The 27,026-nt window shown below is 45.2% G+C and overlaps 2 protein-coding genes across 3 annotated transcripts in view; one reads left to right on the top strand and one right to left on the bottom strand.

The window, feature by feature from the left end:
- The window catches only part of CLIC6 (chloride intracellular channel 6), a 374,274-nt gene that overhangs the window by 59,516 nt on the left and 287,732 nt on the right, over positions 1–27,026 (bottom strand). The window lies entirely within an intron of this gene.
- The window catches only part of RCAN1 (regulator of calcineurin 1), a 66,604-nt gene that overhangs the window by 29,347 nt on the left and 10,231 nt on the right, over positions 1–27,026 (top strand). Inside the window, exon 1 of one of the 2 annotated variants that reach the window (XM_075263506.1) lies at positions 22,788–23,071. The exons of the other annotated variant lie outside the window; for it this stretch is intronic. Within the exon in view, the coding sequence (XP_075119607.1) occupies positions 22,985–23,071 (87 nt within the window). The 5' untranslated portion in view covers positions 22,788–22,984. Of the gene's footprint in view, positions 1–22,787; positions 23,072–27,026 lie in introns of those variants that run through there. 2 annotated transcript variants of the gene reach the window in all.

The following is a 27,026-nucleotide window of genomic DNA, read 5'->3' as shown; positions in this document are numbered from 1 at the left end:
TACTTTACACTTCTCTTCGTCTTCCAACAAATGCGGCTTTAAAGCCATAGAAAGGATGGAAAGAAAACCTATGGAAGATGGGAGTTTAAAGGGAAGGGATATCAGAAAATGGCTATATATATATATACATATACATATATATATATATATATATATATATATATATATATATATATATATGTATATATATTTTAATATATATTTTGTTGTTATTTATTATTATATTAGATATTTTTCTTCCAATTTTATTTGTAAAGCGCTGCGGAATATGATGGTGCTATATAAGTAATAATAAATAAATAATATTAAACATTTTTAAAACACACTTGTTTTTTTTTTTTTAATTCCCCATGTTACTGTGTGCCTCAATATTCACTCTGGCCACTAAGCCTAAGTATAGATTGCCACGTGTCAATTTTGCAGGGGGTTTTCTGTACAGCAGTGACCTCATTTACATCACAAATAGGGTTATAATAGAAGATAACACTTCTAACCCCACTCCGTAGAGTGTTCAAAGCAGTTGTCATTCCCTTCCCCCACTTTTCATGGCCTCTCCTATAATGTATTCACTCTGTAGGGGGGTGATAGTAAGAATCCTACAGGTAGAAAGAATACTACACATATACACCACATATATAGGCGACCGGCCCTGTCGGAAAATATGCTATCGTATAGCTAAAGCCTCCTGCGCACGTCCCCAAATTTACCCGCAATTGTGGATGAGTAGGTGTCCATACACAGAGCCGTAGGTTTTGGTTGCATTTAGTAGGAGCTATAAATGCTGGAGTAAATCCAATCTTAGCCATGTAAACGTTCGCCATTCCTAGTTGCGCCACTGGTCAGACGCTTAGCTTGACCTACATTTTGCAAATTTTTCATAATTTAGGTTGACCTATACGAATCTTTTTGCTAGACGCGTTCCTTACGTTTCTCTTCCATGTCTGATATAAATGTACGCCAACGCTTTTTGTAAGCTTCAGTACCAGACACCGTCAACAAACAAGGGGGGCGCTGTTTCCGTTGTTGTCCTCTTGTAAACCCCTTTAATACTTGTTGCTATTGTGTTCATGTTCGGTCTCTTGTTATGCCCTGGTAACGTTCGCTTTCGTAGCCAGCCTGTATCTTGTAATGGAATGTTTGTTTTCTATATGATGGCGGTGTATTTTCCTAGCACGGAATGCATGCAAAGCTCCGTCCTTTACATATTGTGGCTGGTGTTGAGCAACATGACCTTGTGTAATCGAGCGCCCTGTATTTTTAGCCTGTGTCTCTACTGCTGGAAAATACAAGTTTAGAGATGTCTTGTCTGTCTCCTGCTTATATTCCAAGAAGAGATTATCACTTAAAGGGGATGTTCAGTATTCTCTGAAATTTAGTCTCAAATAATTGGTCTTTTATATTTGCTGCCATTCTGGGAACTAGTGTACTGTGCAAATGTTTTAGGCAGGAACATGCTTCAAATGCTTTCAGAAATAGAAGGGTTAATAGTTTATTTTTGCCGTGGAAAGAGAAATGTAAATTCCATCAGTATTCGGTGTGACCTTTGCCCTTTGGAGGAGGAGTCCTGGAAGTGATGATACGGCCCCCATAGATATAGCCCTGATCTCAATATCATCCAGTCAGTCTGGGATGACATGAAGAGAGACGGATTGGAGCAAGCAACATCCACAGAAGATCTGTGCTTAGTCCTCCAAGATGGCGGCGGGAACAACCTCCCTGCCGAAAATTGTCTATAAGTACCGATGGAAGGCAAAGGTCCAAGGTTCACTTTTTGTTCATTGACAAAAATAAAATATTAACCATCCAATCTCCAGCAATTTTTTTTTATTTTTTTCAACACATGCCTTAACTTTTGCACAGCACTATATATATACATTTCAAGCTCAAATGATACCCTAGGTCAGTGAGGGCAAACTTTTTAGAGGCCAAGTGCCCAAACTGCAAGCCAAAACCCACTAATTTATCACAAAGTACCAACACGGCAATTTAACCTTAATAATGTGCGGATCCACAATTGCAGACCTGAATATGGCTGAATGGGGCTTTATAGGGCTTTGTGCTCCGCTGTGACCCCCACACAGTCCAATCTGCTTCACAGTGACCCCTACACAGTCCAATCTGCTTCACAGTGACCCCCACACAGTCCAATCTGCTGAACAGTGACCCCTACATAGTCCAATCTGCTTCACAGTGACCCCACACAGTCCAGTCTGCTGCACAGTGACCCCCACACAGTCCAATCTGCTGAACAGTGACCCCCACACAGTCCAATCTACTTCACAGTGGTCCCCACACAGTCCAACCTGCTGCACAGTGACCCCCACAGTCCAATCTGCTTCACAGTGGTCCCCACACAGTCCAATCTGCTTCACAGTGGTCCCCACACAGTACAATTTGCTCCATGGTGGCCCCCACACAGTCCAATCTGCTTCACAGTGGTCCCCACACAGTACAATTTGCTCCATGGTGGCCCCCACACAGTCCAATCTGCTTCACAGTGGCCCCCACACAGTCCAATCTGCTTCACAGTGGGCCCCACACAGTACAATTTGCTCCATGGTGGCCCCCACACAGTATAATCTGTTCCATGGATGGGTGCCCAAAGAGAGGGCTCTGAGTGCCACCTCTCGCACCCTTGCCATAGGTTCGCCATCACGGCCCTAGGGGAAAAAAACCCTGCAAATACCCCCAAAGTCATGTAGTTGTCTGGTTTCCAGCGGTTCATAAAATTATTTCCTAAAATAGTCCCAGGCAGCACATGACGAAACCTCCTCGGGCTGATCGGTACTGTTACATCCTTGAAAAGGCTGCCTGGAGTGAAATGTGTCCTTAAGGGCCTTTCTCGTGGGATTAACCTCATCCTCGCCCGTTGTAATGGCGTCCTGTGAACTGTCAATCTATAATTTGCTCACTTGTCATTCCCCTTTGTGTTGTCATAATAATAGAAACTGTGTGGGGAGGGAAGGGGGTGAAGGATCGCAGCTGGAGGACTCAACATAACCATGTATTACATGATCTCCTATGAATTTACACCGTCTCTGTGTAGTACCACATTTCTCCTGTGGTGGCCGCTGCAGGAGAAACGTACAGTTAGCCACTGATTTCACCGTTATAATGGCTGATCAAAACTACCATTGCAGTGAAAATGTTCTAGAGTTACAGTATGTACCGAATGGATGGTACACGTCAGCAGGGGTCCAACACCCAGGACCCTCACAGATCAGCTAAAGTGGCAGCAGCACTTCCTCGGCACCTATTCTGCCTCACAAGTCATCCAACGTGATCTGACACAAGACTTGTTTGCAGAGCTGTGAACAGCTGATCGGTGAAGGTCCCGGGTATGTTAAGGATCGGTCATCAATGATGAAGCCTCGAACACCCCTTTAGAGGTTTCTAGATGTCATAGATTAGGCTGTATGAAGAGTCACATGGACCCGTGAACACGCCGACCTGAGGATGGAAAAACAGAGTGATTGGCATGTGGACTTTATAGCTTGTTTCTTCGTTATCTTTCTGGTGGTAGAAGATAATGATCTCGGATGGAAAATTTTCAGTGGAAGAAGTTAGTCACAAGAAATGACTTCCTGATGACTGAAATAAGAGCCCGTGTGAGAGATACAGACCAGCAACATGTATGATGGTGTCAGCTACCCATGACGTGTCACAAATGACCAACATGATTTCGATGGATCACCAAAGACTTTCACCACCAGGTCTAAGAAACCCAAAAAGCAGAAATTTGTGGTGGATGTTTAGAGCTGACGCATGGGTCATATATCACACGGGTTAGCCACAGTGGCCATACTACACAGTCCAGTCACATTAATGAGGCAACCTGTCAAAATCCAGAATAACCCCCTTTGGCAGAGCGGACCACTGCGAGACGTGCCGGAAGAGAGGGGATGTTGTGATGATGTCACTGGGATGTTGAGCCATGCCGACTCCAGTGCCGTGTCCAGCTGCGTTAGGTTACGCGGTTGAGCATCCATGGGGCGAACAACCCGATCGAGGTGGCCCCACAGATTCTCGATTGGGTTCAAGTCCAGAGAATTTGCTGGCCAAGGGAGTGCGGTAAACTCATCCTGGTGCTCCACCAACCACGCACGTACACTGCGAGCTTTATGACACGTGGCATTGTCCTGCTGGTAGATGCCATCATCCTGAGGAAAAACAATTCGTTACATGTAGGGGTGAACATGGTCCGCAAGGATAGATGCATACTTGTGTTGCTCCATCGTGCCTTCCACACCCAGATGGCGGATGACACGTGCCTTCTGCCATTGGTTATTTAACGTTGACATCAAAATTAGGCGGTGGTCACATTAATATGACTGGACTGTGTATTTTATTTAGTAGGAAAGTCCTGATGTATGGTGGACTACGTCTCACTGACCTCTCTATTCCCAATTCCTTGGGACCGCCCTATGGTCTTCCTGTCCCGGATTGCACATACATTAGTCAATGGCAAGCACAGTGTCGCTTCTAATATTAACCCTTTTCTGTCCTCCATTCAACGTCCGCTTCAGTATGTTGGATCTCACTTCAGCAACAACCATCCTGTATGTTTGGGATACACAGGATAGTTGTGGCTGCAGATAGAGCCAGCTTTGCTATTATAATATACTGTATATCCTAAAGAGGTCGGGCACGTTCATAAGAGGAGTTCAGTACAGGCATGCGTGTTTTTTGTAAAGTCAGAGGGAATAGCTGTAGTTATAATAGTATTTGGCCAGCTATAGGTGTTGCATTACCCCAAGTGCTTTATTTTATCTGATGGGATGGAGAAGATAATGGGAGGGGAGGCCAAGGGTCCTCCGAGGAGCGCTCATGGCTGACTGTGTGTAAACAAGTTCTTTGTTGCCGGGTATAGCGTGCGCCTGGGAACAGCTGATGAAAGTTGCTTGGCATACGTTCCAGACGATTGACAGCTCTGTGGATATATATCCCATGACGTATGCAATATGTTTCCTATAAAGAAGCGATGTAAGGGATCGCTGGCTGCGGCACAAGGACGTAGATTGCTGCAAATGAGGGGAAATTGCTTTTTATACACAATGTTAAGTTGTTGGGTGAAACCTTGGCAAGTGATGAGGAAAGCGATCATCTGTGATACTCGGTATGAGGTCACAGGCTGGAAATGGATAGACGGGCGTAAAGAAAACTTGGCTGATCAAACTTTTTTTTTTGACTAGCGCCAACCTGGTCCATGGGCTGTGTTGAATAGAGATGAGCGAGTACTGTTCGGATCAGCCGATCCGAACAGCACGCTCGCATAGAAATGAATGGACGTAGCCGGCACGCGGGGGGGGGGGTTAAGCGGCCGGCCGCCGTCAAAGCGGAAGTACCAGGTGCATCCATTCATTTCTATGGAGCGTGCTGTTCGGATCGGCTGATCCGAACAGTACTCGCTCATCTCTAGTGTTGAGTATTGTAGCTCATTCCGATGTACTTGAAATTGCAGTACCAGTTACTTCCTATGGGCTTGAGTGGCGCTGTTCAAGGACAGAAAACAGACCCAGAAAAAGCCCAAAAAGTGTCCTGCCCACTGAGGCCTACCAATTTATACAAAAATGTAATAGTCTGGTCATGAGTGCCGTGTACATATCCCAATTAGTTTTTTAGACCAAGGTCTGATAAAGGGAACCATCAATATACCCAAGTCAGTTACCTCCACTCTCCTCACCTGGTGGCTCAAAGGGCCTTAGTCAGGAAGTGGTGGCCGCGAAAAATGGTTGACCTTCTGGAAAAGTGGGCAAATCTCCAGGGCCCAGAGGAATGCTCCCCAGTTTGCCAGGCTCCTGGTCATATTATACGTGACATTCTCACCTTATGTGATATATTGGGCAGTAAGTCATGGGCAAGGGTGAGGATGTGCGTAACCTTGTCGAGGGCCAGATTGTGGTGTATAGACCTATGGAGCAGTTTGGAAGATATTGTGGGGTGTTCCTGGTTTTCCTGGTTTGTAGTGGTTGGTAACTAACAAAAGTGGTCATCAAAGGACAGCGGGGATCTGTGGACTACGTCATGGGCACCAAATGACCATTGATATTGAGAGAGTCCAGGCCTTCCTTTCTGGCCCAGTATCACAGATGACCTGACAAAGCTTCCGCTGGCTATGATAGAAAGGTGTCAGAACACACAGGACACTGGTCGAAATGACAATATTGACCCCTGTACCGCTGAAGGTCTATGGTGGGCATCTAAGTATCAACCTTGGACCATGGCGCAATGGAAGAAGCTGGCCTGGTCTGATGATTCTCACTTTTGGCCTGGAGCTTGTCGTGACCACATTCTGGCCAGATTTAGGCAGAGATTTTCATGACGTGCTGTTTTTTTATTTTAATTTTTGCTTACCGTCGAAGTCTAGCCTGGCACCCTACCCACCCTACAGATATTCAGTGACGGGGGCTGGTCGGGAACAATCGTCTATTTGTCTGTCTGCCACATCCTACGAAACACAGGAAAAACAACAATGGGGCTATTATTTCTTGATTATAGCCAAGTTGCGTTACTTTGGGTCATAAATAGTCTTCCCGGAGATCAAACGTGACAGTAATATGACCTACAGTTCTGCGTGTCCTCGCTTGACTCCATCAGGGTAATATAAATGTCCTAGTTTCGGCGACATCATGTGGGTTCTCCATTGGACAAGTCCTCTTCTAAGAAGACCCTTCTCAAGTCTTCAAGTCCTAGGAACATACACTATACCACTTTTGGATCTGTCTTGAGATGACTGCTCCCCCTATATGTTCTGCACATGACCAGGTGACACCTGACGCCATATTTCGAGTGGTTTGAGAATAACTTCATCATCGCAAGTAGAATTTCAGATTTCAGACTTAGCCTTAGTATGGGATCAGGTCGGATGCCAGGCTTATATATATTACATTGTGCATGTAAATATTACTGGTGCCAGGCTGATCTGTAGGGGTCCTGGCTGTAGGACCCTCACAGATCTAATATTGAGGACCTATCCATCAGTATTACAAAGTAGACAATCCCTTTAATGTATCTGAACAGAGCACTTATCCATCACTCTTCTGCTTGACCTCTCCTGGCATTCAGCCGGGCACTCACAAATCTTTCTGTCGCCATCCGTTACGCCATCGGCTTGGACGATATTGTTTCCGTAGCCCTTTTATATCTAGATCAGTCACATGGCAGGTCGCTCGCTGCTAACCTTTCGTAACAGATAAAAACTATTGCTAACCTATGGAAACATTAAAAAAAAAATAGAGCAAGAAAAATCTGGAACCGGTTCTTCTTGTTTGTGGAGATTAGACGTGGATGCGTTGGCTGCGGCAGACTGCGTGATTCATTTATAATCCGTCTTCTAATCAACATCATAAAGTGAGACGCTGCAATTTACCAAAAGTCATTAAACAGATTATCTGTGAGAATGTTCCATCACATAATAGATGGCGGTTCCCGCACGTCTGAACCCTGGTGTATGATGAAGCCTCCTACCGGTCTGGGTTTTTTTTTTTTTTTTTTTTTTTTTTTTGTGTTCATTTGTTCACATTCATAGTTTTTACCATAGTGGGCAGCACAGACTCGGACTCCTCTATTTGTCTATAACCCGATTCCAACTTCATAAATGGTGGACATCCATGGTCAGACAGAAGCAGTAAAGATCCTGTAAGGCGAAGTTCACAGCTGTTGCAATGTCCACCTAAAAACTGGCAAAAAAAATTTGGCTTTTTCCTTCTCTGTTTTTGGTTTTAAATTGACGGACCCCCGTTACAGTCAATGGATCCATCTGACTCTTCTTCAGCTTTCTATCTCAGGTTCCACGGAACCGGAATTCGAAGATGAATTGGAGGTGGAAAACTGTCTCAAATTCCTTTCCAAATTTCTCAGTGCCTTAAGACTCTTGGGAACGTTGCTATCCTTACCGGGTCGATTTTTATCATGAGTTCCGCTATTATTTTTTTTGGAAATTTCTTAGTTTCAAATTTTTAGAAATTCTAAATTTTATTCTCATAATTGCTCCGTATTATGGCTGTGGTTTAAAGGCTTTAATATACCTTATTTCCTCCGAGCCTTTGTTAGAGTTGGACCTTAGGGGTTCTGACTAAAAGTCACATGATGGAAAACCAGGCCCTGACCCCTCCTTCACTCTGCCTCCTCCCTCATCTCTCGTTTTCACAGGAAACAAAGGGGCGGCTTTATTATATGTGAAATCGGGAGAGGAGGCAGAGCTACCTAGGGGCTGGTTCCATTCCTATGACCTGGACTCTGAACTAGCCCAGAACCCCCAGGTCCAGATTAAAATATCAGAACAACCCCTTTAACAATATAATATGTATATAGATTATACATAGCAGCAGGTTAGTTTCCTGTATGTAACCCAGAGCTGTGGGGAATGAGCCCCCATGATATCATCCCCTTCCCCCTAAAACATGTGTCTTATATTAGCGGGAGTGATACAACACTACACAGATTTATAGACGCTTTAATAGAGCCGAGGAAATTATTCACTTTTTATAACTGCTGTTATGTTCCCTTGTGGCCACTGAAATAAGGAATCGAAAATCTGTTCTTACATTTCTAAGGGTTTCTTGTGTTCAAGTGAATGTTCAGAGTTTTATGATTTTCCCATCTGCTAAGAAGCAGTAGAGACAAAGGAGGGGGAAAAAGCAAACAAAAACTTTCTAAAATGGATCAATGTGTGACCCTTAGAGGTGTACAGGCAGTAAGGGGTCTTCTCATCTAGGTAGGCTCTAAATCTCATGTTGGTCCCACCCCTTGTATCCACCCTAGCCACAATGAGTGGAGAGATGGCCACACACGCCCGTTCACGTCTATGAGAGCCGAATCTCTCTGCTTGGTTATGCTCAAAAGTCCCATAAAGGTGATTGATGAAAGCCATGTCCATTGACCTCCTTATTTCGACCGCAAGGGGTCTCTAAGTTGGAATACCCCTATATGGCCAAAATTCCACAAATGTCTTGGCCCAACGACAGGTCTAAAGACTCGAAGTAACATCAGTTAGGGTCAGTCTCTGGTACTGCAACACAGCCCCATTTTTTAAAAAAATGGATTTATTATATGGTATCAAGTTGGCCTTCAGGACATCTTATGAAGAACCCCAAATTTTTTTGGCAGTTGTCTACTTTGAACAATCCCTACGTGTCAGAAGGGTCGCATGACAAAATGCTGATCGTAATGCTGATCTTGCTGAGACCACCATTGTGGGAAGACCTCGCTATAAGTGTTTAGTTTCCCTGCAGTGCCACCACAGGGGAAACAAAGCATTACACAATGTCCTATCACATCAGTTGGTGGTTTTTGTACTGCAGGACAGGTCAGGTCCTCCAGATCTAGAGACGCTCTTTATAACCACTACTCTCTCTATAGCCAAGAACTGAGAGTCCTGAACAGAGGAACCCTTCTGTTAATTCAGAATTCCCTGAGAATGGACTGGTCTTAGTCCTGTATGTTTGAGGCTCATGGAAATTGGCAAGTGACTTTCCACTGGTCGAAGCGTGAGGACCTGTTGTGTCCAGTCTCCTCACCAACAAGGGCCCCCTGGGCCCCACAGATCAATGTTTTCTGACCTGTCAACATTCCATAAAACACTTTGGTTGGAAAACCTCTCTAATCCTTGCCGTAAAGTGTCTGCTCCGTCAGCATCTCCATGCTTTTTGAGTGAGTTTCCTACAACGGGTCAAAGACCTAAGATCTCCTCCAACTAAATTGGCCTCGGTGTTTGTTTGCCTGTAGACGGAAAATTCCAAAGAGTTCACATCAGCGATAATAAAGGTTATGGGGCGCCTTATATACTCTTGTCAGGCCCTTAAAAGGTTTACAGCGCAATATAAGCTTGCAATAATTTCGGATGAGGCTACGAAAATGGTTTGGTATCAGTTGTAGGGTGGTTGTGTTCATTCCCGAGTGGCAAAGTTGTAAAATTGGTATCTCTTGTACAGTATATGACCGGTACTAGACTGAGACAACCCTCTACGATACGTGTGACCCTAATACATGTGTCATACGGACGGGTGACTGAGGCCATGTGCGGTATATACTCTCTATGACTATTATATTAATAGAGCAGTGTGTCAACCAAGGTCACCAAGGCAGAAAGCGTGTGGGACCGGTAGCACACCACCATTGGCATTGGCATGACCAAGTGTGCATCCGAGTTGGGGCCGATTTTGCAGCAGAAAATGCTCTATTTTCATCGGAACAGAACGGACCCTTGGACGCCCCCTAGGCTGGTGTCTGCCATTACTGGAAGCTATTGTATATATTTTTTAATGTTCGGGTCCTCACTTCCACCAACTCCAGTTCTTTATATCCTATTTTAAGGGCCACTTCAATGATTCCAGTACAGTTGGAATTTATTTTTTTCTCTAGCCCCCACTGTTCCTGAGCAATCATTACTGTTAGTTCAGGACCCAATATCAGGTGGATGGTCCTAGACCAGAACCTGTCTGATATGCTAACTAAGCTCTCTAATGTCAAGTGGGTGGCGTCAAGCAAGAGCAGGCAAGTGGGCGTGGTTGAATTCTCATATACTATCTAATCAGGCAGTCTCAGAGCTTGGAAACCACACCCCCTTGTCTGTTCCTACCCAAGACCATCCACTTGACATTAGAGAGCCTAGTTAGCCTATCGGACACCAAAAGTAGCTGGTGCTCAGGAACGGCGGGGACTTGACAAAAAAAAAACCCCCCAACTGTGCTGTAAAGGATGCAAAGAACTGAAGTTGGAGGAGGTGATGAAAGGTTCTCTTTAGAGAGATTATCCAGGCGGTATATTTTACCTACCTGTATTTCTGTATTTTTGGGTTTTGGGCTTGTTCTGATTTAGTTTGAAGTGTTTGGAATCAACACCCAAGTCGTTTCGGCTACTCTTCCTTGCTCCCTACTATTGAGGCTGGCTAGCTAAATCATTATAATAGTAAAGCCAACTCCCGTAGTACTGGTAATAACCTACATGTGAACACTGGAGAGGAGGAAGGAGGCAGATCGGGTTCAAACTTCTACGCATTCGCAGTTGGCTCTGCCATCGGGTCTTGTGCAGAGCCGACTGCGCATACCCATGGCCCTTTCTTTTTTGGCCATTTACACAGTAAACTGGGGGTAAGCGGTCACAAGAAAATGGCCGTGGGCATGCGCAGTCGGCTCTGCCCGAGGCCTAGAAGTTTGAAACCAGTGCCGGATGGAAGAAACCCAAGGAGAGAACGTTCCAGAAGAAAATAGAAGTGTCGCTGGAGAGTTCTCTCGCAGCATTGGGGACGCCCCCAGTGCTGCGAGAAAACTCATTTGCATACAGAAGAAAACCAGGATTTCTCCTGAACGGCGGCGCGAAGAAGACCTCTAAAGGTAGGAGAAGAATAGCTTTTCTTAAGGCTATTCCGTCGTCTTAGTGAGAAAAAATAACATTTTAATGATAGAATCCCTTCTCCATCGCTTTCCACTCTCCAGTAGACTTCGCTCCACTAATTCTGGCGCAGTTGGAATTTTTTCTCTAGCTTCCACCATTCCTGCACAATCACTGCTGTTAGTTTCAGATCATTTGACTTCTAATATGAGGTGGGCGGTCCTGGCCAAGAGCAGGTAGTCTGGGACCGCCCACCTGATATTGGGTGAGGAACTAACAGAAATGATTGCTCAGGAACGGTAGGGAGTAGAGAAAAAATTCCAACTGTGCCAGAATCGGTGGAACGGTATCTAGTAAAGGATGCAAAAAAAAATTGGAATTGGTGGAGGTGGTGAAAGGTCCCCTTTAAGGATATGATTGCTGACATGGGTCACGGACAGCAGTTGAGCAGTAAATACACCAACAAACCACAGACACTAATCATTTCGGCTGGAACTAACCTGCGTGACTGAAATAAAACTCGCTCTAATTGTCCGTTACGCCAATGTTTAATTGTCGGTTCATAGAATTTTCATGCCTAGAAGGGAAGCCGGTGTTTGCTTTTATATCATCACTAAGGAAACAGAACCTACACATGAAACCCCACAATTATTCTATTCTGCGGGGGGCGGGCCGCCATTACACAGTCTCATCTATATCCTGGCACTAATATCCAGGGAAAATGATTTTTTTTTTTTTTCTTTATATTTTATCGGAAATTTTTCAGGGCAAGTCTACACAGTGCCTCATAGAATTTCGAAGGGGTTAAGTTTGTAGTGCTCTGCGCTTATTATATTATCTTTATTATCGGTTATCGCCAGCATACCGCCATATAGATAAGATAGTCCGCCAGTCTGTCAATTTGGCGGGGCTCAGCCGATTTTATGTGTATGGGTCAGCTTTGCAAACTATAGCACTCAGGTAATCCTCAGCGCCATACCGTGCGGCCCATTGCCATGCGGGCACGGTCATATTTGGGACTCTAGTCCAGAGAGGAAAAGATGGTGTGTAAAGGTGGCTTACATGTATGAGAATTTAAAGGGGTTGTCAATAGTAAAATATTATTGCTTTCTTGCTAAAACAGCGCCACACTTGTTCTCAGGTTCTGTATGGTATTGCAGCTCGACGCCATTCCCTTTAGTAGAACTTAGCTGCAATGCCATTCACAACCTGTGCATGAGTGTGGGGCTGTTTCTTAAAGGGATTCTACCATTAAACTACCTTTTTTTCTAATGAACACGTCGGTATAGCCTTAAGAAAGGCTATTCGTCTCCTACCTTTAGACACGGTCTCTGCCGTGCCGTTCCGTAGAAATACCACCGGTATGCAAATGAGCTCTCCGCAGCAATGAGGGCGGGCCCCAGCGCTGAAACACCAATGAGCGCATCCCCATTGCTGCCCAGAGCTCTTTCCTGCGCCGCCTCCTTCTTCTGCAGCAACTCCGCCTCTTCTGGCTTTTCTTGCTCTTGTAGTTCTATACAGGAGCATAGAGAGGCCACCCCAAAATGGCCGCCGGCCGGCTCCTGTATTGAACTGCAAGAGCGGCTACCCAAAAATGGCCAGAGAATGTCAAGAGAAGCCAGAAGAGGCGGAGTTGCTGCAGAAGAAGAAGGCGGCGCAGGAAAGAGCTCTGGGCAGCAATGGGGATGCGCTCATCGGCCTTTCAGCGCTGGGGCCCGCCCTCATTGCTGCGGAGAGCTCATTTGCATACCGGTTAAAACCGGTATTTCTACGGAACGGCGCAGCGGAGACCATGTCTAAAGGTAGGAGACGAATAGCCTTTCTTAAGGCTATTCCGACGTGGTAATTAGAAAAAAAAAAAGTAGTTTAATGGTAGAATCCCTTTAAATAAAGCAACCATGTTGTTTTAACCCTGGACAACACCTTTACTATATATTTCTACTACCAGTATATATGACCTATCTACTTACCATCCAGGAATGGGGCCACTTCTGTCTATGGGCCATATCTGGTATTGCAGTTCAGCCTCACTGGAACGTTGCAATACCAGACACAACCCCTGCAGCAGAGTGGCGCTGTTTCAGGAAATAATGCCCTTTTACTACAATCCATACTGCTAATGGTGGGGGTTCTGGGTGTTGGACCCCCACCAATCACATAGTGACTTACAAGCTTGTCCTAAGCGTAGTAGGCAGTGCCCCTGGCAATCTCATGGGCAGTGACATATGATGCCTACTGTATAGTATATACCCCCTGGTCACAGCAAGGCCATAACAAGATGTGTACTTTTCTGTAGTGTCGGAACATACATGTATCTCTTCTGTATATACAGTATAAACACGCCATGTAAAAATGTCACCAAACTGCCCCGACTAGCCACAGTGTAAATATACCGCCTGTCACCCCGCGTGCCCCGCTCACGTTACATAGGACTACACTAGATAAGAGAAGTGGACAATAACCCATAATATACCAGCACTAGAGCTGGCCTTATTAAAGGGACTGTAGGGTCTTATATGGTGGACTGGACCCTTTTTGTAATCAAGTGAGTAGGCCCTGAGCTGCAGTAGCAAGGCACGACCACTACAAACTGTGTGGCGCTGTGTACTTGCAGCCCCTCCTATCTATCTATCTATCTATCTATCTATCTATCTATCTATCTATCTATCTCCTATCTATCTATCGATCATCCATCAGTAAAGGTTAGATTTGTATGTTACATTTCTAGGATTTTCGGGTCCTATGACGTGGAAATCCTGAGTCTCCCCCGATCGCACAGGACATGGAAGTGTTTCTCTGTGTAATCCGGGTGACACATACCTTTTTGTCGGAAACTATGAAGCCAACTACCTGCAGCTGTTCTAAATCTGGAGCTGCTCTTCCTTGTCATCTATCTAATGGCACGGTGTCAGCTGCCGGCATTGTCTCCCCACGAGGCCTGACCTCACGCTCTACGCTGGATACGCTTGTAATTAAAGGCACATTAGTGGCTGTGTCATTTTTTCCATGCAGGTGAAACATAAATATGCAAGATGTGAACAATGGCTGACTGCTTGTTATCTAGAGACTACTGCTCACCTCCAAGGAACTCTTGAGAAATTTCTGTAAAATTCAGAAGTCATTTTCCAAAACAAACCCCGGGGATGGCAAAATTTTCCACAAATATGTCTCAAGTAGAGAAAACAATGAGTGATCTGCTAGTGCCAGAGCTGCGCTCACTATTCTGCTGGTGCAGTCACTGTGTAAATACATTACATTACTTATCCTGTACTGATCCTGAGTTACATCCTGTATTATACTCCAGAGCTGTGCTCACTATTCTGCTGGTGCAGTCACTGTGTACATACATTACATTACTTATCCTGTATTATACTCCAGAGCTGCGCTCACTATTCTGCTGGTGCAGTCACTGTGTACATACATTACATTACTTATCCTGTACTGATCCTGAGTTACATCCTGTATTATACTCCAGAGTGGCGCTCACTATTCTGCTGGTACAGTCACTGTGTACATACATTACATTACTTATCCTGTATTATACTCCAGAGCTACACTCACTATTCTGCTGGTGCAGTCACTGTGTACATACATTACATTACTTATCCTGTATTATACTCCAGAGCTACACTCACTATTCTGCTGGTGCAGTCACTGTGTACATACATTACATTACTTATCCTGTATTATACTCCAGAGCTGTGCTCACTATTCTGCTGGTGCAGTCACTGTGTACATACATTACATTACTTATCCTGTATTATACTCCAGAGCTACACTCACTATTCTGCTGGTGCAGTCACTGTGTACATACATTACATTACTTATCCTGTATTATACTCCAGAGCTGTGCTCACTATTCTGCTGGTGCAGTCACTGTGTACATACATTACATTACTTATCCTGTATTATACTCCAGAGCTACACTCACTATTCTGCTGGTGCAGTCACTGTGTACATACATTACATTACTTATCCTGTATTATACTCCAGAGCTGCGCTCACTATTCTGCTGGTGCAGTCACTGTGTACATACATTACATTACTTATCCTGTACTGATCCTGAGTTACATCCTGTATTATACTCCAGAGTGGCGCTCACTATTCTGCTGGTACAGTCACTGTGTACATACATTACATTACTTATCCTGTATTATACTCCAGAGCTGCACTCACTATTCTGCTGGTGCAGTCACTGTGTACATACATTACATTACTTATCCTGTATTATACTCCAGAGCTACACTCACTATTCTGCTGGTGCAGTCACTGTGTACATACATTACATTACTTATTCTGTACTGATCCTGAGTTACATCCTGTATTATACTCCAGAGCTACGCTCACTATTCTGCTGGTGCAGTCACTGTGTACATACATTACATTACTTCCTGTACTGATCCTGAGTTACATCCTGTATTATACTCCAGAGCTGCGCTCACTATTCTGCTGGTGCAGTCATTGTGTACATACATTACATTACTTATCCTGTACTGATCCTGAGTTACATCCTGTATTATACTCCAGAGCTGCACTCACTATTCTGCTGGTGCAGTCACTGTGTACATACATTACATTACTGATCCTGAGTTACATCCTCTATTATACTCCAGAGCTGCACTCACTATTCTGCTGGTGCAGTCACTGTGTACATACATTACATTACTGATCCTGAGTTACATCCTCTATTATACTCCAGAGCTGCACTCACTATTCTGCTGGTGCAGTCACTGTGTACATACATTACATTACTGATCCTGAGTTACATCCTCTATTATACTCCAGAGCTGCACTCACTATTCTGCTGGTGCAGTCACTGTGTACATACATTACATTACTTATCCTGTACTGATCCTGAGTTACATCCTGTATTATACTCCAGAGCTGCGCTCACTATTCTGCTGGTGCAGTCACTGTGTACATACATTACATTACTTATAATGTACTGATCCTGAGTTACATCCTGTATTATACTCCAGAGCTGCGCTCTCTTTTCTGCTGGTACAGTCACTGTATACATACATTACATTACTGATCCTGAGTTACATCCTGTATTATACTCCAGAGCTGCACTCACTATTCTGCTGGTACAGTCACTGTGTACATACATTACATTACTTATCCTGTACTGATCCTGAGTTACATCCTGTATTATACTCCAGAGCTGCGCTCACTATTCCTTTGGCAGATGATCCATTCTAGTGAGCGCTGTATTTGGTGATGACTATCCCAGTTTGGTCATTACTGTCATCTTGGTCCGAGGTTAATGTGATTGGACTTTTGTTAATTTCCCTTTTTTCAGAGATGAGTTGAAATATTTTCTTGCATTCTTTAATTCCCATCTCTGGCCGCTCCGCGCGCTGTGGGTGTGCGGTACATTATGTATAGCCATTATTTGGCTTCTCAGAAATACTTCCTCCCGCTGGCTCGGTATGTGAGCAGCCTACAGATCGCAGTTCGGTAGTTGGGGAATTTCAGGGGTATTTGCTTCACTAATTACATTTTGCTACAATGATATAATGTTACAAATAATCAGTCACCGCTTGGTGTATACAGCTCCTGTGCAGACAATGAACATCCTCATAGCTCCGCCCCATTCAAGTGGGACCGAGCCACTGTATGGTGCGGGTGCAGTCCCAAGACCTGCATAGGGTGGACACATTGGTGTAGCAGAAGGCCAGAACCTGAGCCCGGGCAGACTGGAAGAGGAAAGACCGATTAGTAATAAGTTACAGAAACTAGATGAGAATGAAAGTCAATACTTGTTGTACTGAACCAGGCAGCTCAGTGTGAATAGTGTCGTAGTCACTTCCCGGACAGGTGAGTGTTGAGGTGCAGAAATTTCCAACCATTATTCACATTTCTATCTTTGCAGACATAGGGGGTTCTGAACTTTACTGTAATGGCTCCTGCATGTTATTTTTATTCTTTATAATTTCCGCTCGCTTTGATCGGTCTCTCTTGAGATAGCGACGTCTCCATCTACGGAGCCGGACTACGAGAAGCAAATCACAGGTTGCCTCTTACTCCCGAGGTGACAACAACTCTGGACAAGCTGCCGATGATCCCATCAAACGCTCGGCGCATTTCCATGTGTCTGGCAAAGTACTAAAGTAAAGCTGCCCATGTAATGGATTGCTAAAGTATACAAGCCCTTCGCCTCATTAGGAAGAGTGGATTTCAGGGAAGTTCTTGGTAAATCTTTGCAGAACTCGTTCTAGGGAAAGACCAAATTTGCAACACAGATAACAGGTGTAGGACATGTCCTCAATGTCTCGGGGAAATCTTTGGGTTATCAGACCTGCCCAAGAACCTGGATGTTGATGTAGACCTTGAATAGGTCCTACCAATGTTGGAGTGGCCCACCAGAGAACCAGAGGATCTTCTAGGTTCTAACACCGTAATGGCTCCCAAATTTGAAGGATACTATGGTCTATTTCAGTGGTGCCCAATACATCGATCGCGATCTACTGGTCGATCGCAAAGGAAGTATGGGTCGATCGCGTGACATTTTTTATTTTTTTTTATTTTTTTTTCTATTTTGTTTGAACCAGCACAGGAGACCGGCCGCTCTCCTTGCGATTGTTCAGACGTCTACGTTTCCGCGTAGGCGGCGTCATCACGCTGCCTACGCTGATATGCAGACGTCTGCCAGGAGAAAAGGATGCGGGAGCGGCAGCATCAAGGTCGGTAAGTATGAGAACTTTGTTTGTTTTATAATAGGCCGCTACATGTTGGAGTATTCCCAGCAGGTAGTGGCCTATTTACCAACCTCCCCTGACCTGTTCACTGCCGCCACCACTTCCCGTTGTACTATAGGCCGCAGTGGGCGGTAGTGAATAGGCTCAGGCCAGGCCGCGATCCCACTACCGCTATTATTATACTCGGGGATCTTTTCAGACCCCCAGGTATAATTATCGGAGCCCCAGGGGAGATGAGAGAACATAAACAATGTTACTTACCTCTCCGGGATCCGATGTCAATCTGACAATGCTGCGGCACAGGCCCCGCCCACAAGAAAAAGGTAGTAGATCTTTTGACTGGGTCATTTTATAAGTAGCTCGCGTGCAGAAAAAGTGTGAGCCCCCCTGGTGTATTTCTTAGGGATTGTTCCCAGAATCTCTTCATCTGGTGATTCCAAGAAATTTCAGTCTGACAATGTTCCCAATGTTGGACCAGCTACCGATGACTTTGGGGACCATATAGACCTCTCCGTGAGTGTTTGCTTAATTGCCAGGTACGAGAACTTTCATAGGGGTCGATAGGAAGAAATTCAAAAAGTCAAGTGCCCGGAACAAAGTTCTGGAAACCTTTGGGCCCGGTGGGAAGAAGCTGAAGGACTCTTTAAAAATTTCATCAGACTTCTGCAATGCGCCAGGCGGTGGATTTACAAAGAGATGTAATTCCATCTACTGCAGAAAGGGACTTGTCGCAACATGATCCAGGACTCGAGTACACAAATATTTACCCGAGAAAGACAATGCGGCTCACAAACAGACGTCACAATGACTACAGCATCAGGGGATCCGTTCTAGTATGGTTACTATGGACCAGGAGCATGGCCTTGGTGGTGTAGAGGTAGATGTCGTCACTCGGCTATGGTGTCTGGGGAGTTCCCCTTCTGGCCCATGGTGCGTAGGTGACCTGCTGCAGATTTTGCTTTGGGATTTAGAAGTTAGACCTATAGGAAGTAAAACTTCCTGCGGGAAACTTTCCCAAGGGAGCAAAATCTACCGTGAAGTTATTAGGCCAAATCACGGACACCGACGACTCTATTTTTTTTCACAGTCCGACTCCTCTAATTCACAAATAGCAAATGACTGAATTCTTATGAAAATGTAACAAACTATACATATTAATTATACAATATTAAGTGTAGGATGGAAGTTCATATCACTCTAATTTGAAGCCAGAGTCGGTAACTTTTTTTTTTTCCCCAACTTCACCAAAAATTGGCTCTGATCCCACAACTCCAACTCCAGAGCTCTGGTTTATAGTCAACCTGCAGACTTTATTGAGGTCCTCCTAATCCGTACCATACCTAAAGGGGGAGACCAACCTGCTTACCTAATCTTAACCTATGGGCCCACCCATCAACCTCCATGGAAATACTTGAGTACTAGTTTAAAGAGGGGGTTTGGCCATAACTTTTTATTTTTTTCTCATAACTTGGTGCATGTTGACCCTGTCAACCCAAACTCCACCATACCAGTATTTGTCAACCACCAAGTGTGACATCACCGTTTCAAGGTCAAAGAGCCATAGGGTATGAAGTTATATTGGGTGTTGTAGGATGACGGATGCCTGTACGGTACCCCCTGTACTGTAGGCTTATACAGTGTACAAATATTGATGCCCGATTCAAAGAAGCATACAGTATGGTGCCCAAATAGCAGTGCCAAGTGTTGGCGCAAGGACAAGGTGAGGGCTAGGCAGAGTTGGAGCCCCCTAGGGCTGCTTGATAGATTATCAAGTAAAGATTAGCACTGGTCACAGATATGGGACCCCACGGGTCAGCTGTTTCATGCGGCAGCAACTGTTCCGTAATGCCGTTTCTGCTTCACAGGCCATATGACATCACGTTCTTTAGTCACATGTCCCAATTTTAGCTGAGTCCCTTTCAGGTTAAGGGGCGGAGCTGTGATACCAAGCGCAGCCACTATACTATAGCACTGTGTTTGGTAAGTAGTGAAGCCAATCGGTGAGGGTCCATAGTTTTTGACCTCCATTGACCCAATTGATCACCCCTCCTTCTCTTGAGTGTCATGGTTTTTGTGCTGCCCCTTTTTTTGTGCATAAGTCACCTTTAAGACCTTCCCTGATCATTGGCCCACATTCAGCATAGGCCGTTTGGTCATTTTTGGGTTGCTTGTTCCTACAAGGTGCTTGCAAGATGAAGAATTTTGTGGAAATACAAGGCTGGATCCTGCATGTTCTTGTGTCACCCCTTCCAGGAAGTTCATCTGAGGTCTTCATGGTGCCTTGTGTGTAGAACAGACAGCGAGTCTCCTCTTCATTCCAGGGACTTTCTCTTCTCTTGGAATTTCATTGTAATTTGCCATTAGGATCCGAGGCTCAGGACACCTCAGATGGTGGCAGATGTTTGTGTGTATGATGTCCTACGTTCCTTCTCGCTTCTACAGGATCTCGCCGGTGCTTAGGGCAGGGCCGTCACTAATCCTGTATAAACTAATTTTCAGTTACGGGGAAACAACTTCTGGTGGCGAAGTCTTGTCGGTTGTTATTCCAGGGAATGGCCTGTCATGACCGGTTTCCATTATTTATTAGTGTTGGCTCCTTTTGTCCTAGGCAGATCTGTTGTATCAGGGCAGAAGAGGCCATGCCCTCAGTGTCATATGTGTGATTTCGGGGCGGGGTGTAGTGTGTTACCCTTCGCTGGAGTTTGGCAGGATTTCAGTGGAAATAATGAGTTAATTGTGTAAACAGTGATTGGCATAGACTGGTATGACTGGCTTTATGTAATCAGGGTGCTCATGGGGCACACCAGGGGGCAAGGACACCACAACCATGGTGTATAGGTGAACCCCATTTTGGACATTTCAGGAAAATAGGCAAATATGGTCTTGGATTTAGGAGGTTGGTGTTGGTATACATGGTGGTCCCCATACTCCCGATAGGGGTGGTCCCAGAAGGTCTTAGGGTGAGGTCACATAGGGGTCCTTTTATTGATCCTGAGTGTATAGTAATGGGGCATCCATGGCCAGACATTACCATTCTATACTAAATAAAGATGGATGACCAGGTCAGCAGCTCCATCCACAACAGTCGGCAATGGTATAAAGATGAATTAAATATCAGTGAAAACCTCACAAACCTCCTCCATCCATTTACAGTCCATCATTGTTAATCTTTACTTAAAGCTACTTGTCTGAATTCTGTGCTGTCAGCATGTTGGACGTGTAGGAAATGGTTAACTCCGGCTGTGGAGCGGGATGGCGGTATACGCTGTAATTACTGTTTGCTGGTAGAACATATTTTCCCTCTGAGCATTTATATTTCCTCGAGTGTCCTCACAGCACATGCATTAGTAACCTGTGGTCAATAATTCAACGCTTGTTTCCCTGTCCGGGGGGACCAGGCCGCAGGCCCTCATTTCCTCCTCAGAAGATGATCCGCCTCTCGTGTACAAGTTGGATGATACAATTGTCTATTATGCTTTGAGTTAGTTCCTCCTCGATCTCTGCCGGCTGATATTTAATAGAAATCTTTATTGCATAAAAATGTAAAGCCTTTTAAAGGTTCCCCAATGTAATACTGACACCAAGTTCGTACATAGTCTGCCGCCATTTCTCTTTTTTCTGTGTACTGTATCTCTAGTAGTGAGAACCTGCAGTAAGTCAGCGTCCTTTTTGGATACCAATTTATAAAACATTTAGTCATACATGTGTACATACATTACATTACTTATCCTGTACTGATCCTGAGTTACATCCTGTATTATACTCCAGAGCTGCGCTCACTATTCTGCTGGTGCAGTCACTGTGTACATACATTACATTACTTATCCTGTATTATACTCCAGAGCTGCGCTCACTATTCTGCTGGTACAGTCACTGTGTGCATACATTACATTACTTATCCTGTATTATACTCCAGAGCTGCACTCACTATTCTGCTGGTGCAGTCACTGTGTACATACATTACATTACTTATCCTGTATTATACTCCAGAGCTGCACTCACTATTCTGCTGGTGCAGTCACTGTGTACATACATTACATTACTTATCCTGTATTATACTCCAGAGCTGCACTCACTATTCTGCTGGTGCAGTCACTGTGTACATACATTACATTACTTATCCTGTATTATACTCCAGAGCTGCGCTCACTATTCTGCTGGTGCAGTCACTGTGTACATACATTACATTACTTATCCTGTATTATACTCCAGAGCTGTGCTCACTATTCTGCTGGTACAGTCACTGTGTACATACATTACATTACTTCTCCTGTATTATACTCCAGAGCTGCGCTCACCAGGATCAGTACAGGATAAGTAATGTAACACTTGTTATGTAGATCTTATTTCTATACATTAGTAACAATAACCAGGCCCTTTGAGTTAATCCTCAGCATTTATTAGTTTCCGTCCTTTCTCCGTTACATTGTTTCTCCTCCTGATTTACTAACAGCTCTGCGTGTTTTTGTTTTTCCTCCTTCTCCTCTCAGATAACGCCTGTGTGTCCAGCCGGGTTTCATGCATTAACATTTTCCATCTTAAGACAGGCTGAAGTGGAGCGGCCATGTAGCCTGAGTGTTGAATGGAATTACTAGCTGTGGAAACTATGTAGCCAGAGGTCCTGATAAAGGGCCGGCTCTGCAAACCTCAGCTGTTTTTCCATCCTGCAAAGCAGAAAAAAAAAAAAAAGTTAATTAGCATAGGGAAAGTGACTAAGGCTGACGTCACCGCCTTCCCAGCGACTTCTGCTCAGTCCTTCTTCCCGGTTACTTGGAACAGGACTTTGCAGAGGAATTTGCTGCCCCATAGGACCGGTGTGTAGAGTTTGGCGGGGAGGAGTTGTGGCCGTGCCTTATAAACACAGTTTGGTGTAGGCTCAGCTTCCTTAAGTGTCCTGCTCAGGTCTTGTAACTTCATCGTCCGCTCTGCTGTGCTCTCGGCAAACACTCAAGATGCATTTCAGAAACTTTAACTACAGCTTCGCTTCTCTGGTGGCCTGTGTGGCTGAGAACGACATCTTCTATCAGAGCGACGCCAGGGTAAGGAAACGTTCTACAGATTTATTTTTAATTTTTTTGCATTTTTACAGATTTAGCTGAGTTGTATTTGTGGTTGTTTTTTTATGCGGACCACTGCAATAGTTAAAACACAGCGGTGTCATGATAGGTTGAACATATTCAGCTCTGCTACCTCTGTAGTCACAATAGTGCGGCAGGATTGTCCAAGGATATCACAATGAGTCGTGCCAGGTGACAAGCTCGGCTCTGCTGCTCTTCATTCATTTGTAGTAACAATCTGTAGGGATCGGTGTCTGCCTGTTACGCTGCGCTCTGTGCCCGAGGATGCGCCTGATGATCAGTCCGACCACTTCTCAGTCACGTGTGAATTTTTTGCATTGAAGTCCTTTGTTATCCTGATCGTGTGCACGTAGCCTTGCGTTTTCGCAGAAGTAGCAGAGCCATTGTCATTTTTTATTTTATGCGCACCGTGACCTATTCAGCTCTGCTACCTCTGAGTGACAATAGTGTGTCAGGGTTATGAGAAACCGCCAATGAGTTGAGTCAGGTGACAAACTCAGCTCTGCTGTAACGCTCTCCATTCATTAGCAGTAGCCATCTGTACGATCCGCGTGCTGCACCCTGCTTTGGGGCTGAGGATGCCCTCGGTCATCGGTTCAACCACTTGTTGGCCAGACGGGCCTTATTTTTGTCACGTCGTTGACCCTTTTGACCCAAATAATGGGTAATAGACCTGTCTGTATGGGATCATTGTATAGCAGAGTGACGGAGGGGACGTGTTTACGTTTTTTTTTTGTCTTTACGTTTTATTATAAAAGTTTTTGGGTTTTTTTTCCCTCCAGGAAATGTTTTTTTCTTATTCATACGAATTTATACGGTTTAAAATTATACAATCGGCAAAGGAACAAACGCAGGCACTACTATAAGGGCAGCAAAGAGGGGCGCAGGTGACTCCTAAATGGCGACATTCACCGGGTAGAAGAGTCTTCACGTTTGATATATACGTCATCCCACATGGGTAATGTTTGGCCATTATGACCAAGTTCACACAGAGGAATTTAGAGCTGCTTTTGAGGTAGCTTCGGCCTCAATCTTGGCTCAAATTTTCACCTGAATTCTGGTGCCCATTGTTTTCAATGGGAGACCTGTGTATGACGCGGAATTCGCCTCAAATTTGTCCCCGTCCGATAAAAGTCAAAATACCGTAACGCGCTTCTCCAAATTCAGCGTCGGTTTTCCACATTCAGAAAAAAAAAATCTGCTTCAAAGTCCTCCATGTGAACGCCCCCTTTACCGTGGATTCGACGTCTAAATCGCAACGGTAACCACGACACAAGGCCTCAGACATTCGTCCCATTGTATAGAAGGCGGATCGGAGGCCTCCGCTTTCCGATGTGGGCCCGGGTTTTGGAAAGGCATTTGAGGCGGCAGACCACCTGACACGTCTCCTTACAGGATGTAAATTGTGAACGTGGACGTTATAGAAGTGCGGGCCCCTGCGCTGGGTCGCGAAAATGGAGATCTATACAAGATATTCAACGACTGCCTCTTCCTAAAAGGATAGCGGTCTGTTGCCCATAGCAGCCAATCACAGCACAGCTTTCAGTTTTCCGGTGCAGAATATGAAATGAAAGCTGCGCTGTGATTGGTTGTTATGAGCAACACACCATCCTCCATGCAGTCTCCTATATCTACCCCACTGTATATTAGTGACTTGTATGAATTTTGCTTTTTCTACGTGACCCCCTTTAACCCTTAAGGATGGATTAGAGGTCATCTGGGGCCCTATCCTCTAACCATTATGGGGTGCAGCACCAAAAACCACATATAGGTTGTTCCAATGCAATTCTGATGCCCCCACTGCACCGTGTCAATCTGTCCGCGACCCCTGACACCCACTCATGAATTAGGCCAGGACTACCAAGCGATTTTGGTTGCGATCTTCATCGCATGATCTATGTTAGACGTCTCACTCTGCAGTGTTGTGGGTAATGTAAGGGAATGGGGCCAAGCTACAGTCTCGGGGAACCCCCGTACCCCTAGGGTACTTGCAGTGGTGTTGGGGGTCCCCCTGAGCTTTACTTCTGCTCAATATGTGTGTGGGATGAAACAAGTTCTCTTTAGCTATAAACATGAAATGTCCTTTTTTGGGGGTGGGGGAGGGGCGCTCCTTATTGTTCTGTTGGTCTGATCAGAAGTATGTACAGAGGAATGCAAAATATGCAAAGACTGACTGCCCCCTGCTGGTCACCACATAGAAGTGGCAGAGCTGAGAACATGTACATGGGGCAAAAATTCATTCCGTGATACAACAGCGTTGTGTAGCTTCAGGTCTCGTATACGTGAGCGTATTCGCCGATCCTTTGCGGCTTGTGTATAGCTTGCAGGACCATGATTTTTGACGGAATGTGCAATTTCTGAACCTAATAGGCTGATTTTCGTCATGTCCATGGTCTTACAGGAGTTAAAGGGTTTTTCCACCCTTTCCTTTAGATCGGTCATCAATTGCAGATCAGCAGGGGTGCTGCATCTAGGACCCCGACAGATCAGCTGTTTGAAGAGACGGCAACATTCAGATGAACACGGCGGCCTCTTCGTATACTGTACGGTGCCCGATAAGAATGTTTAGGTAGTGACTGTGCTTGGTACCGATCCGTCAGTTTCACTGCTGGCCAAACAACTTATCTGTGAGGTTCCTGGGTGTCAGACTCCCCATGATCTTCAATCTAGGAGAGGAAGTTCCAGAAAACTCCTTTAAGGCTAAGTTCACCTCTGCCCAGGCCGATGTCTTGCAAGGAGCCTCGCTATCAGTTACAAGGAGCCTCATAAAGTGAATCAGGAGGACGCGTTTCCCCTCTTTAGTGCGACATTCTTTCCACAGAAGTGACAGCTGCTCTTTTCAGCAGGGAAGTGACAGCTGCAGCAGTGGAAAACGTATTCATTTATTGTGCGGACGATTTGTCATCGCCTCTTTGTCATTTGGGCTCCTAATCGCCATTCTACATCCGGCGCGGTGGGCGCACAGACATGCCAATTCATTGGACACGCCGCACACAGCTTTATTTTCTGGGTTTGGGGCGAAATATGTGACTTGCATGAAATTGCTGGTTACGTTACCCAGAGAGCGAGTCGACAGTGGCGTTCCTATATGGAGTACCAAGTGGGGGTATACCTCATGGATAGAGATCTGTATATGGCGGGTTTTATATGGTGCTGGCGCTACGTAATATCATATTGATGCGTGATGTCTTCATAGATCCTGTCATAGATCTTGCGGTCCCAGGGATACAACCAAGTTATTAGGAGCCTCATCCCACCCCGGGGATTCGAACTGCAAAGATGTGGCCATTGACGTCTGATGACCATCAAGTCAGGGACTCCTGTAGGCATCAATATAAAGAGGGTTGGGCAGTGGAGGGTCCCCAATATGGTGAAACCCCATAGCATTTGTTACATTCTGATCCTGTAAAGAACTAAACATGTGCCGGCCAACAACGTCGTGGGGGAATCAAGGTGATTAAAGCATGTCAGCCAAATTTTAGTGGTTGACCCTGCCCCCTGTTTTAGCAAAACACCCCTTTTGGAAGTGAGTCACACCCCCTTTAAGTGGGCCCAGCACTTATTGCAAGGTAACTGGCATATTACTTGCAGATGCAGGAATACTCTGCCACCTAAGAGATTTGTCAGCTCTTCTGGGAGTCTCGGAAGGGGCCCCTTATTTTGGGAGTCAGGGTAAGTTCACACAGAGATTTTTGGTCAGAATTTTGAGGCCATATTCGCCTCAAAATCCTGACCAAAAAGACGGCTCCCATTGAAATCCGGGAGCTGGCCTGATCCGGCTCCACAAAAAGAAGCGAGAGGGTAAGTTCACACGGGGACCAGAAGCTGAGGTGGAGGCCGCCTAGGGTCCGGTCCAAAATACGGGTAGCTGCGACTCCTCAGCCTAGTCGGGAGTGTCTTCAAGCCAAATCGCGAG

Source organism: Leptodactylus fuscus, chromosome 2 (genome assembly GCF_031893055.1).
Source record: "Leptodactylus fuscus isolate aLepFus1 chromosome 2, aLepFus1.hap2, whole genome shotgun sequence".
Lineage (NCBI taxonomy): Eukaryota > Metazoa > Chordata > Amphibia > Anura > Leptodactylidae > Leptodactylus > Leptodactylus fuscus.
This window is presented reverse-complemented; position numbering and strand designations above follow the sequence as displayed.